We start from the raw sequence: 13,503 nt of genomic DNA, 5'->3' as shown, positions 1-13,503 counted from the left end.
TTGTCATTTTTTTGTTTGGTCGGTCTAACATTGACAACAACACTCACAGTGTAGTATGCATTGACGCTAACCCTTAAATAGACGAATATCCATACAGTTTCCGGGCCAGTTTCATCATTTGGTGCGCTGTCAGGCACCGGGCAGCCAGTTGCCAGGCGGCTAGTCTCCGTTGGGGCTATTAGGCGGGCTTTATTATTGGTTGTGGATTAAACTTGGTGGGCATCATTTGATCGCACAAGCTGACAAGCAGACAGGGAAACGGCGGCCTGCAGGGATTTAGACGATGACAGCCGGAGAAACCAGGAGTCCACTTTGGATTTGCCTTTCCGCAGTTGTTTAATCAACTTTGTTTACCGTAAACTTTAAACTTTCGTAATTTGATTCATATTAGAATCCTCAGTTCTCATATGTACCTAATATATGAATTGGACTGTTTAGATATTTATTAGGCTTGGTTCCTAATTAATCACATCATCCCGAACGCTAACAGCAAGAAACAAGTTTTCTTGTTATTTTCCCTTCTTTTTTTTATTATCGACTTCTACCCGACTCCGTGCCCGCGGCCGAAGAGAACGGTGTAAACAAGAATCTAGGTTACCTGACTATTCCGTCCGCCCTACGTGTTGTGCCGTAAACTGTCTGCATTCGCATTAATCCTTGGATCTGCCGGTATAAAAAAAAGAAAAAAGTAAAAAAATGTCCGAAGACGTATCCAAATTCCTACTCCAGGTTAAGGAATTGGGTGATCGACGTATTGAAGAAGACGAAGCTCGTTCACGAGAGCTTGAAGAGAGAATATTACGGGAAAGAAAAGAAAGAGAAGCTCGGCGCGCAGGTACGAAATTATTATATCCGTTCTTAGTCTAATTTATTGCTTCCCATGGCCATGGGCAATGTCACCCTCTTAAATTCTAGAGGAGGATTTAGGACATGGTTCTACCTTGACGCAAGGTTTAATTAAACTAATATTTTCTCCTAGAGCGTGCCAGGTCTATTTCACCTCAAAAATCCTCGCCAGTAAATACCCCACCGCCCACCGCCCACATCGCCGACATTCCTGCCTCACCTGGCCGATTAAACCTAGACGCATCTCCTGTCCTTGAGCCTCCTACTAGTATTCAATCCTTTCCTTCTCCCAACGCCGAGGAAATGGTTAGTACAGGAACATTTTCCGGCTCTCCCACAAAAGAGAACGAATTTCCAATCGATTTAGAAGGAAAACAACCACCCCAAACATCTCCTACTCGAGCTAGGGGGCTTTCATGGCAGAGACGGCCGAACTCGCAAGCCTCCGAACGTTCACGAAGTCGGCCACTATCCGTGGTTGCTGCCGAGAACGCGGCACGGAATACCCCTCCTGAACCTCCTTCGGCAACCGAAACTATATCTAGAGATCAAATTACTTCAGCATTGTCCTCTAAAGACCCCTCATGGTTCCGTCAAACTGCAGACAGGGGTGCTACTTCTGCTGCATATAGGAAGAACCAGGTTGAGGATAGCCCAACGGCTGATATTTCTCCAACGTTAGCTCAGCTCCCGGGAATGTCGCGTGCACCGTCCAGCGAAATTGCAAAAGAGGATACGGATTTGCAACCGGTCTCCCCTGACCTACAAAATAGACTAGGTTCGCCTTTGCCTCTATCTGCTGCTCAGAAACTGGATCCCCCCATCAATGATGCTCAACTAGAGACAGATGGTGGTCAAGAACAGTCTCCAATTATGTCTCCTTCCTCGGGACGAACTTCGCCGTCCAAAGTAGACAGGTCAAGCTCACCAACGAAGGGAATGGGTGGATTTGTACAGAGCGCCATGATGAAGAGATCGGACAGTATCAAGAGATGGAGCGTCCAATCGCCTACTGGTACGCCTCGAGTAGACCCGGTTGTCTCGCATAGAACGGGTGGTGGGCCTAGGTCAAGACCTGCTAGTATGATTCGTGACCCCTCTGTGGAAGCTTCGCCGAAGCCTTTGCCTAATCAAGAGGGAGAACGTCAAGAAGAGGATTTGGCTGCTGTCGAGAAGCCTGCCGATCCGCTTAAAGTTGAAATCAAGCCCTTGCCGAATTCACCGGAGCAAGAGTTAGGTCGAGCTACACCTACTAGTCCCTCTAAGACCTTAGATTCTAGGAGATGGAGCCCTACAAAGTCTAGCTGGCTTGAATCGGCTCTGAACAAACCCGAATCTCCCAAGCGGGGGCATAGCCCTTCGAAAAGTCAGCCGTCTTGGATGGCGGATCTTCAGAAAGCAAAAGCCGAGAAGGCTGCCAGTTCTAGCACTGAGAGAAGCAGGTCACCTACTATTTCGCATAAGCATCAAGTCAGTATTGGTGGACTTATGAGGTCTTCTGCGCCTGGCACTACTACGAAGCCGCCGGTTGGTTTAGGTGTTCTTAATATAGGTACCGCCGCTCGCCCCGATGATAGCGGCACCCCGAAAGATATTCAAAGCCCTATAACCCCGGGCATTAAGAGCCCGGACTCGGATCACAACCCGACGAAACTACCATTATCCGCCAGCAAACCAAAACCTGAGATGCCTCCCAAGATGGATTTCCGAGCGAATTTGAAACCTAGACAAGCCCCGGCTACTTCTAATGATAACCAAGAAAGCGAGTTTAAGAATGTTTTCAGTAAACTTCGAAAGACAACAACGCAGAACTATGTTGCCCCAGATGAGCTTAAGGGTAATATTCTAAAAGGAAAAGCATCCCTTAATTTTACCGGTGGCCCGCAAAAGACAGAACATGTTGACGACTTCAAGGAGGCTATTTTGACGAAGAAAAAAGATTTCCAGGCAGTACAATCAGAGGGTCGTGGTGTGACGCGGAATAATAGCACGACAAGTGAGACGCCAATTCCCGAGGGGATAGCCAGGCGAAAGACACTTATGAGATCGAATACGCTTGGCCAAGACTCCGCCGCTGCAGTCAGCGCGGCAATTGCGGATTTTCAAAAGCCAGGTATAGTACCAAGACGTGACTCTGCCCAGGATGTATCGTCTAGCAAGCCACAAAGATTTGGTGGTGCAGGGAACCTAGATCTAACCGTGGGTTCCACTTCTAAAACAGACATTCCAACCATCCCGAGGCGAGGTTCAGCTCAACCCGTACCGATCTCTAAGGACATAAATGTTCCTGGCCGACTACAAGGAAAGACATCAGGCGGTGGCTTGGCTGGTCGATTTAACCCTGCTCTTGCTGGCCTAATTGCTAGGGGGCCGCTTAGCGTAGCTTCCACATCTCCCTCTGGCACGTCGACGTCGAACTCACGCGACGATAACGAAGCTGGCTCGGGGCCAAAGTTGACACACATGACTAAGGGCCGCGCTCGAGGGCCGAAGAGAAACGCGCCGACCTCAACACCAGCCGCGACCTCTCACGAGCCTCAGGAACCCTCATCTAACCATATGCCAGCTGGACGTTCTGTATCGCCAGAGAAGCCTCTCGATTCCGCGTCAAAGCCCCATGCAAATGATGTGGGCAAAAATGAACTGGCAAGGCCAAGCCCGCAGCCTATATCTCCTAACCTCTTTACAAATCCGTTCGCGGCAGCGGCGGCAGAAGAAGTCTCCAGTAAGACGCCGGGTACAAACAAGATCCATGAACAGGTAGCTGCCTTCGCAACTCAGAGGAGGCCACGGTCACCAACGAAGGTATCCGACGAGCCAAAAGAATCCACTTCGCAACCGCCATCTCCGAAGAAGCTAGATGTGAGACGAATGTCGCGATTTTTTGATGATACAACACAAGCTGTTGGGAAAACGGGTGAGCCTCAGGTGGTGAAAGATGTGAAGGGGGACGATGAAATGCCTTCTGCAGCCAATCCAAAACTAGCTTCTGATAAGCCTCTTATTCAGGATCTACCTAAATCGCAACCCCAGTCGCCGCTGCTGAACAAACCCAGGATACCATTGCCAGATCCGCTCTCTTTAGGTCCGAAGAAGTTACCCTCTAACGATACTCCCAGCCCTTCTACTTCACCGGAAGTTGTAAAGACTCCCCCTTCGATCGAACGACCCTTACCCGCTGTCCCAAAACCTAATGGACTAGAAAAGGCATTACCCCCTCGTCCCCTACCGGCAAAACCTAAAGAAACTCCACAGTCTTCACCTAGTCATAACTCAAGAGCACTACCCGAGACGTCGTCGCCCGTACGGTCGCCCACTAAGCAGTCGTTTGAAGCGTCAACCTTGCTTGGTGATTTTTTCGGTCCCGAGCGTACTCGCAAAAATTACAACGTAGATGCCGCTGAATTGCTAATGCATCGACTGAATATAGCACCGCCTAGAGTTCAGACATTGAGCGCTCAGCTATTTCAATTCTCAGCAGACGGCAAAAAAATGCCTGTTCCGGCCCATAACGAGAGAACATTGTTTGAGAGAGAGATGTACATTTGCTCTCACACGTTCAAGGACGAATCGGGCAAGAAGCTCACAGAGGTATACTTCTGGGCGGGAGATGATGTGCCCCGCTCTACTGTAGACGATGCGTCACTATTTGTATCACGAGAAGCACGAGCTCTAGGCGGCAGGTTGATCAAACTTCATCAAGGCAAGGAGACTCCCGAGTTTTTACAGGCGCTGGGAGGTATAGTTATTGTCCAGCGAGGCTCAGGTAATAAATTTGATTCTCTAGCTCCGCATATACTATGCGGACGACGATACCAAGGGCATATCGTCTTCGACGAGGTCGACTTCACTCCTGCATCTTTATGTTCCGGATTCCCGTATGTTGTATCGACAGCTGGCAAATGTTACTTGTGGAAGGGTAAGGGTAGTGGAGTGGACGAGCTAAGCTGCGCACGCCTCATAGGGATGGATTACGCACTATCGGGTGAGATGGAAGAAATTGAAGACGGTCACGAGCCAGCAAATTTCTGGGGTCTTTTCAATGTCGAGTCTAAGGCTATGTCTGCCGATCATTGGCGCCTCAAGCCGAACTACGATAAATACTGCTGCAGGCTGTTCTGCTCAAACGCAGCCTCTAAGCAGCAAGTAAGTTGCACACACTTCCCCATTTGTCACACGGGCTCTTGTTAATTCATAATACCCTGCAGATCGTTGAGGTATCCCCTTTCTCGCAGGCGGATCTACGACCGACGAATATTTACGTCCTCGATGCGTTCTTTGAGCTGTACATCATCGTAGGGTCCCGGGCCCAGGCACAATATGCGTCATTCCATAACGCATTAGACTTCGCACAGGAGTACGGCATTCTCGCAGCGGGAATGGAAGACAGGCCGTTTGTTCCATTTTCGACCGTAGTGCTGGAAGGCATCCCTCGAGATATGAAGAGCGTATTCCGCAAGTGGCGCGACGCCGACAGCCCGACAGTTACTAATGTGAGCACCGGGCTCAAGAGAGGGCGGAGTTTGCGAGTGGTGCCCCTAAACCAGGCGCTGCAAGCGCTAAGCGATTAGGAATCGCATCAGCCTTGATAGCATCTAGGGTTTTAGGCAATGAAGGAGGATGTAGTGGGCGTGGGTCTTGGTATCTGTCATAACAGCGGCCGCAGAGCTATGTGCACGGATGAGGCCTAGATGGCCTTTTGCTGCATGTGCTTACGCAGTACGTGCATGTTTATTCAATTCGTGTATCATTTAGGGGTGTACGGATCGGATCTAAAGGCAGGAAACGGTGTTGGGGGAGACACTGATTGTACGGTTGCATGTTCTGGCGGAGGAGGCGTAAATGCTTGTGGTTATAGTCGGCGAAACCTGTGTTCTAGAAATACGGCTGGTTCTTCACACTAGATATCACGACGGGGTGACGAACAAACAGACAAGCAAGGAGATTGATGTTGAGACAGTAATACGCTATCCAAGTTTAGAAAATTTTGGACTGTAAATTCTTCATTGGCTTTGATGCTAGGCTGTATTGGTTTGCTTGTTGATAAGTAGCAGTATATCGAATACAGTATATTGTGAAAATTGAAGGGTCCGGGACTCTGCTTTGAGGTTTGAAGTTACTGTGAGGTAGTGAGTCTCTAGTAGAATGAATAATGGATTTACTCTTATGGTTTGGAGCTGTCAACGTACATGTTCTTGTGTTCAGCAGTTGGGTTAGGTTAGGCGTAGTTATAGCTCCCCTAAGCTCACACGTAGGTATCAACCGCCTTATAGATGACTTAGCCATAAAGTTGATCGAAATAATAGTGACTGCGTTGGGTAGTTATAATAATATTTGATAATTCGATATTCATATATCCGAGCACGATCAACTCCTTATGAACCGCCTCATGCTTCTTCGAGATATATCGGCACGTAGGGTTACGTACGGGTGCAATTACTTTATACGAGATAACCTACACCCATTATTATGCAGCTATGTCCTATGAGCTTCTGCTCGATTCTTATATCCTATTCAAGCCACGAGGATATGTAACATGATTTGATGTAACACTCTTCCTTGCCGGTTTCCCCGTGTTACAACATAAACGAAGCTTTATGCCCGATTCATACATATAATATACGCGCAGGCTCATCTATGTATAATTCTGGTTCGGCATAATTCCCATGTGTATATACCTAATGTAATAAAAACAAAACAAAAACAAGACAAAATAAGACTTACTCGGGTTATCTCGGCCGCTGCCGCATATGTATGCATGCAAGACTGACGTAATAATAAAAACGGCTTTTTACACTTGCAGAAAGCTTGTGGTTCGGCGGATACGCACTACTAGAAAGATCCCGCAAGCCACGAGCACTAAACTAATTACTTAAGACCTAAGGTACCTAGGTACCTATTCGCTATCGCTAGTGCTGCCGCTCGTAATTAGAATAGGGCGTACATGGATTAGGGTAGATGGAGAAAAGATAAGGACGTAAGCTAAGGAAGAAAGCCTCGGGACAGTCGAGCGTAAACTCGCATTTCTTCCTCCCTTTTGAGTGGGAGCACCCAAGCCACTGCACTGGGACATATCTCAGCCCTAACACCACTTCATCTAGTTAGACAGACTTATAACATAACTACTACTACTACTACTACTACTACCTCGAATGTAGCAATAGGGCTAAATAACTCATGCTACCGTAGCAAAGCAGCGTCACATAGGTAGATACACTAAATCAAAGACATTAAGATCCCAAGATGCTATTAATAATTATTAGTCGCAAATACCTAGGTATACATACGCACGCATAAACCCGCCAACATCACAATCTATGACGTAGCTAGGCGTGTTTAATAGCCTAAATATAGCAAGGATAGTTGGTGAGGAAAAAAACAACAACAACAAAACCAGCTTCTTAGCTGACTGACTGCACGAAAGGCGGGCTGACTGGGTTTAAAGATACCGCTTAAGACTATCGGCTGCACACAAGAGTCAGGGGGTGATAGAATGGAGAATTGATCGTCGATATCGTCGGCCCACCTATGGTGCTTGTTGATCTCGATGCCGAGAGGGGAATACAGTCTCACACCGATGTGAGGGATAACTGACTTCGATACGAATTATCCAGGATGCAGTAGGAGATAGGATATACTAATTAACTTCTTAGAATTAATATGCCTTGTTAACAAAGCTTCATAAAGTATATACAAGAAGATGCCCTAAAAAACCACGGACTACATGTAAATAATCCATCGGGCGATTAGTCCCGCCAATAAAAATCCCCGTGATACCCATCATGATAATAGATACCACTAAACATTAGACATGATCATGGCCCGTAAAACGAATCGTCTTTTCGTTGGAAAGATTGGTATAGATATGTACTGCCGCCACCGAGTTCTCTTCCGCGCCTTGTTCCATAAATGAATGCTGCTCGCCCGCCATGGGGTATCCGCCGTGCTTGTGCTCGTCCCTTTTATCCTGTATTCGTGACTTTTTTGTTTTTATAAGAGTAGCTTGCTTTAGCTGATTACCTATATTTCAAAGCGACCAAACTTATAGCAGGACTGCGAGACCGGCGAAAGCCAAGACGGCAGCGACAGGGGTAGCCTGGGGCGCGAGGGCGCTGGAGGGGACCTGGGGAACGCCGGTGGAGGAAGAAGCAGGGGCAGAAGGGACGTATGTCGTGCCGGCTGCGCTAGTAGCAGCGCTGCTGGAGGCGGGGACAGAGACTGTGGTAGGGTAAGGCACAGTCGTGGCGGACTTGGACTTGGTGACGATGGTGGTATCGCTGTAAGTAATCCAAACGGTCGGGCTGGCGGTGACGGTCTCGCCCGCAGTAGCCTCCGAGGTAACGGTCACATCAATCTCCTTAGTCTTGGTGACAGGGAGGGTCTGTGTGACGGTGTACTCCTTAGTGGTGTAGAGCGTCTCAGTACCAGTCTCAGTAACGTAGATAGTGCTACCTTCGGAGACGGTGGTGTGGACAGTCTCCGGGCAGGTGACAGTCTCGAAAACTTCAGTAGAAACGTGCTCAGTAACGGTGTAGGAAGTGTACGCAGTAGCGGTGGTGGGTACTGCGGTCTTGATGGTCGAGGTCGAGGTCCATGTAACGACGACCGTGGAACCCTCTAGAGTCTTAGTCTCAACAACAGGGCATAACGAAGTCAGAGTAGTGTAAGCAACGTCCTCCGTTGTCTTTGTGGCACCGGGTCCGGTTACTGTCTCAACGAAAGTAGTGTCGATATAGGTGACTGCTACACTAGTCGTGGTATATGTTGTAACGTAGGTCTTTCCAGGGGCGGTGACTGTCTCTGTGACAGGGCACGTGGTCGTGTAAGTAACCTCGACGGCAGTGGTAGTGCCAACGGTAGTATCAGGAGCAGTCACGGTGGCCTCGCCTCCGCAGTTACCTCCCGCGCAGGAGGTAACAACTACGGTTGAGGTGGTGTAGGTAGTCTCCTCGTAGGTCCTAGTAGGCGGTGAGTAGGCTATACTAAGTATTGATATCAAGAGGTGACTTACGATCCTCCGTAGGTGATTGTGTTGGTGATCGGGCAGACAGTAGTTGTCTCGTAGGTGGTGGCGGTGACAACGGACTCGTGGTCTTTGCCTGCCATGACCGAGGCGGCCAAGGCCAACGCAGCGTAAACAGCCTTCATTTTGGATGTGATGGTCGCCGGTAAAGCGGATTAGATTTATAGCGAAAGTAAGCTGAAGCTACGCAAACACTACGACAACGTGAGGTGAGTAGGATGAGGCACGGCTCAACGAAGGTCTTAAGTAACCTTAACGAAGGAGTTACTCGATAACGAGGCCTTTGAGAAAGTAGCAGGCTGGGGAGGTTGGTGGTGAGAAGGAAGATATAGAAAGACTGGATGTTAGGCTCCTTATATCTTCGTCCTACCATACATACATGCACGAGAGCTACACAGCGTCGCTAGTGGATTATCATGACATCTTCCCACAACCTAAGTGCCCGGCCAATTTACAGGCAACAAAAGGCTTGCTCGAAAAGCCTTGTGTCCGGTTGCCCTGTGCCTTGTGCAACGAAGATAGGCGTGGGCTAAAACCTCCATCTCGGCGGATTAGATAGACGTGGTGCCTAAGGAGGAAATGTTGCTGAACACACTCACTAGTGTCACTAGAGACAACTCGACTTGGAAAGGAACGGTCGATCGTTAGCGACCGGCTCGCCGATCAAGTCGCCCGTTCCACTTTCTGATGATAAAGTCATTTAATACGTATGTAATCAGTCGACCGTGATGGACATTCGGCAACCGGAAGATTAAAAACCAGGCGACGACGGCGCAAGTCTAGCCTCCGGCTCTGCAAGCCAAGACGATATCGCAGATGCAAGGGAGAGGCTGGTTACCCTACCAGGATGTTTACAGCTCAACCAGGTTTCAGGGATTACCCATGTCTGCTGGTAACGATGATGTAGTCGAGGCTGAGATCTTGGAACCGCACTGGCCCGACAACGCAACCAACCCCTCATGAGTAACATGTGGTGCGCAGAGGTGGATGTCACCGCTACAAGCTGCATGACCCAGCCGGTAGGATTGTGTGCTTGTGTATACCATCTCGAACACATCTCTATCTTATTCCGATATGAAGTAGCTAGTCGTGAAGCATCATTGTTTTAGTGGCACATATATATGCAGACTTATTAAGCGATAATGCGCGAACTATAGACGCCTTATGCCTACAGAAAGCGGGGATGGCGGCTTAACAGGTACTATTCGTTGTCGTTGCACCGTGAGGCTTTTAGAGAATGATTACGCCTGCGGTGATACCCGGGGCATTTCCATAACCCTAGTCTTTAAGATCGAGATTGCAGGTTTACTTTGGATAGGTATAAGCGATGGGATGAAATTTCGTCGCCGTCATCATAGTGCTACCGAGGTTTCTAGTTGCACCAGCAACAGTTAGAGTCAGAGAGGTAAGCTCGTGTCTGCATGGGAAGATCTGCGTGCTGTATCTGTAGGCGTCCAGTAAGATGATAAGAAGAATTGTGATTCCTGTGATTCCTGTAGCAAAACTTGCTTTTGGAGCAGCCAGTCGATTTGTTTCTCCACAAATCCACATTGGACCTCAACCCGTCGAACTACAACTAGCCCGGCCGCCTTGCCGTTCCCCCCTTGGACCAAGGCCAGCTAGTTAGTTGCATGCTGCATACTACTATGTAAAAGCAGTATGACTTATGTCTTATGGTTTAGCGTTATGTCCTAGTAGGTATATTAACTCCTTGGCTCTCTCTACAGGAAATTCTTCATCCCGAACCGTGCAGCAAGCTACCGGTAGTTCAGCAGTAGGTTTCCCATACGCTCTCCACCGTGGGACAGCAACGGTAACACCACGAGGCTGGGCAAGGAGCCAATGTTAAATCACAAGTCGCGAATGATTGTCTTACTCGGTGTAGTTGTATGAGCTGGCCTTCGTCGTGGTCTTCGTTGTGGTCGGAAAACATGAGTCGCACTGTTGAGATAATTGGCTTTTCTCTACAATAATCGTGTCACTTGACCCATTTCAAAGTGATTATGGGCGATATTCTGCAGTAGCACAGCATTGCATTGACGTTCTCGCGCAATTGGTGTTCGCGTGGCTACTAAGACGTAGCAAGGTAACAATCTTTAGCAATCTTTTTTATAATAACGAATGATCGTCCTGGCTAACCATTTGGACTCGAGTAGTCATAATGCTATTACCATGTTCATGTGCTAGGACGGGTTTGCACCCGATTCCTTTATGTTCGATATTGATAGATTAGAGGCCGGCAAGTTGATTGATTAGTGGACTCGTATCCGTTCACCAAAGTTGTAGTTGTTTGGTTTAAGTTTCTCCATTCGAAATTGGAATCCTGGGGAAATTTGGTTCCTCTACCTTGATGAACGCATATAAGGTACCTACTATGTAGTTAGATGGTGCTAGGTACCTAACCTTAGGTACTTAAAAGTCTTTATGCATCTAATAGATACGTTAGTCAGCGATCTGCGTATGCGCATATGAAGTTGCTTCGTTCTAAAGCCGTAATCAAAACTTCAATCTGTTCGCCTTGGAATATTTCGTATTATTGATTATAACTAATTTCATATAAAAAAACATTAGACAAGAAAGTTCCAATTAGTGATTAGATAGAATCTAAAATTACGAGTTTAGAGATATATGTCTGTCAGTATATTTAGCCCCTCATCTTGTTAGAGCCTCCTCAGCCCGCAACAGCAATGATAATATTTTACTGAAAGAAAATATCAATATCCAGTCTCATATTTTCCGGAGTTTTCGCACAGTTGATGATTGGGTTGTTTATCAGATATTATGAAATATTCCTTCGAGTTACTCAGTGACTTTGGACTATATGGCAGGGTTGAGAAGAATGTATCAATAGGATAGTTAATAGGTGTTATTGTACAAGCTGCAAATCCTAGTCACACACATATGACCTACTGTACATGAAAGGCAAAAAAAGGAAGAGAAAAAAACATAGCTCATCGTAGGAAATCACCATATCAATACAATACTCTTCGATCTATCGATTCCTCTGAGCCTCTTGCCTCAACTCGATCATAATTTTTGCAATGGTGTTCAGGGCAAGCCTCGCAGAACCGTACACTACGTCTGGGCCAAAGCGTTGCATTACCTTATCTGTGTGCCATCTCTTGTTTTCTGTGTTTAGGAGCTTGAAGCGTTTCTCGCCCGAACTCACCAATGACTCTGGTGGTGCTTTGGCGAAGAACATCTTTATGTTTGCCTCATTGACGTCAGATAGCCGTCCTGACTTCACCGGCCAGGGGATGTTTCTTGGAACCATATCGATACTGTTGTTCCACCCTTTGGAATAACGATCCCATGAGGAGCGCCATTCTTCGGCCTCCCTTTTCGCCTTTTCTCTAGCCTCCCGCTCTTTCTTCTCCTTAGAAAGACGAACTTTCTCGCGGAACGCCTTTTCGCGGGCTTCTTCCTCTTTTCTTTGCTCTTCTTTTCTTCGCTGCTCTTCTTCTCTTTTCTGTTCATCCATCTTTCTTTTTTCTTCTTTTATTCTTTCTTCTTCTCTCCGTCTCTCCTCTTCTCTTCTTCTTTCTCCTTCTTTCCTTCTCTCTTCTTCTTCCTGTCTCCTCTGCTCATCCATTCTTCTCTTTTCTTCTCTTCTTCTCTCCTCTTCTTTTGCTCTCTCTTCTTCTCTCTTTCTCTCTCCTTCTCTCCTTCGCTCTTCTTCTCTTCTCTGTTCATCCTTTCGTCTCTGTTGCTCCTCAATGTGTCGGCGCATTGCATTGATATGGTCGATTATTTCTTTCTCTCTTCTCAGATACTCGTTAAGCGTTTGATACATGATATCTTCAGGTTCTTCTTTCTTCACATAAGGTTCGTAGTAAGGTGTATTCTTGGAGCGCCAAGTATCTGCATTCGGCTCGGTATTTGTAGTAAACGAGGGTGTATCGCCATGCTCGGCAGCCCAATTGGTCAAGCCAGATTGCCATTGAAACAGTATATTTAAAATTTGGTAGTCATGTTGCCAGCATAACAATATATCTGCTGCTTTGCGTAGTTCCTGTGATTTTGCAGCTTCAAAAGTTGGTTTACAAGCCAACCCATTGATAACGTTTACTGCATAGTTGACTTTGTGGTAAGCAATATGTCTTCGGCATCTTCGACCTGTCTTGGTGGTACCAATACAGGTCATAGAATTAGGAGAATAGTTGGGAATCCCTAGTACAACCTCTGGGTCCCATTTCTGAGGAGTGGGTGAGGGGTATGAATCGTTATAGAGAGAACCGCCACGGTAATACATGGCTGGAGAATATCGCCAATCAGAGAGAAATTAGGAATTTTTGATTTTGGGTATAAGATAGTATAAGATGGTAGTCTAACAATGAAGTTACCTCTTTCTAGTATTCATGAAAGAACCATATTCTTATATCTTCCAAGGTAGTCTGCCTAGATGGTTGGCTCCCTCCCGGTTTTTACTAGTCAGTCTCATACCGACTCATACCTTTTCTGCTACCTGCATACTCCTACACTATCCTAAGTAGGTATTACAAAGTACATAAGAGTACATAAGATTTCAACCCCCAAAATAGAGTAGCATTGCCTTGCATAGAATGCAATGAATCGCTGGCGCGGGGCATAGCTCTTCTAGTGGTGCGACATGGCATAGCCTCATGGGTGGACTA

At 47.1% G+C, this 13,503-nt stretch overlaps 3 protein-coding genes across 3 annotated transcripts; 1 reads left to right on the top strand and 2 right to left on the bottom strand.

Annotated features, from left to right (window-relative positions):
* Positions 1–1,149: 1,149 nt before the first annotated feature.
* Positions 1,150–5,417, top strand: GL218_01630 (Advillin; the record flags this gene model as incomplete). Its single annotated transcript, XM_033578107.1, has 2 exons — positions 1,150–4,992; positions 5,055–5,417. 2 exons carry the CDS (start codon positions 1,150–1,152, stop codon positions 5,415–5,417), a joined length of 4,206 nt encoding a protein of 1,401 aa, XP_033439162.1.
* A 2,471-nt stretch (positions 5,418–7,888) lies between these two features.
* On the bottom strand, positions 7,889–8,994 carry GL218_01629 (putative repetitive proline-rich cell wall protein; the record flags this gene model as incomplete). Its single annotated transcript, XM_033578106.1, has 2 exons — positions 7,889–8,804; positions 8,858–8,994. 2 exons carry the CDS (start codon positions 8,992–8,994, stop codon positions 7,889–7,891), a joined length of 1,053 nt encoding a protein of 350 aa, XP_033438175.1.
* Positions 8,995–11,861: 2,867 nt separating this feature from the next.
* On the bottom strand, positions 11,862–13,121 carry GL218_01628 (putative reticulocyte-binding protein 2 like protein a protein; the record flags this gene model as incomplete). Its single annotated transcript, XM_033578105.1, has 1 exon — positions 11,862–13,121. One exon carries the CDS (start codon positions 13,119–13,121, stop codon positions 11,862–11,864), a length of 1,260 nt encoding a protein of 419 aa, XP_033438176.1.
* Between the last annotated feature and the right edge of the window lie 382 nt (positions 13,122–13,503).

The sequence above is a fragment of the Daldinia childiae genome, assembly GCF_008694065.1.
Source record: "Daldinia childiae strain JS-1345 chromosome Unknown Scaffold2, whole genome shotgun sequence".
Classification (NCBI taxonomy): Eukaryota; Fungi; Ascomycota; class Sordariomycetes; order Xylariales; family Hypoxylaceae; genus Daldinia; species Daldinia childiae.
The sequence above is the reverse complement of the archived record's forward strand: the minus strand, read 5'-3'. Positions and strand labels throughout refer to the sequence as shown.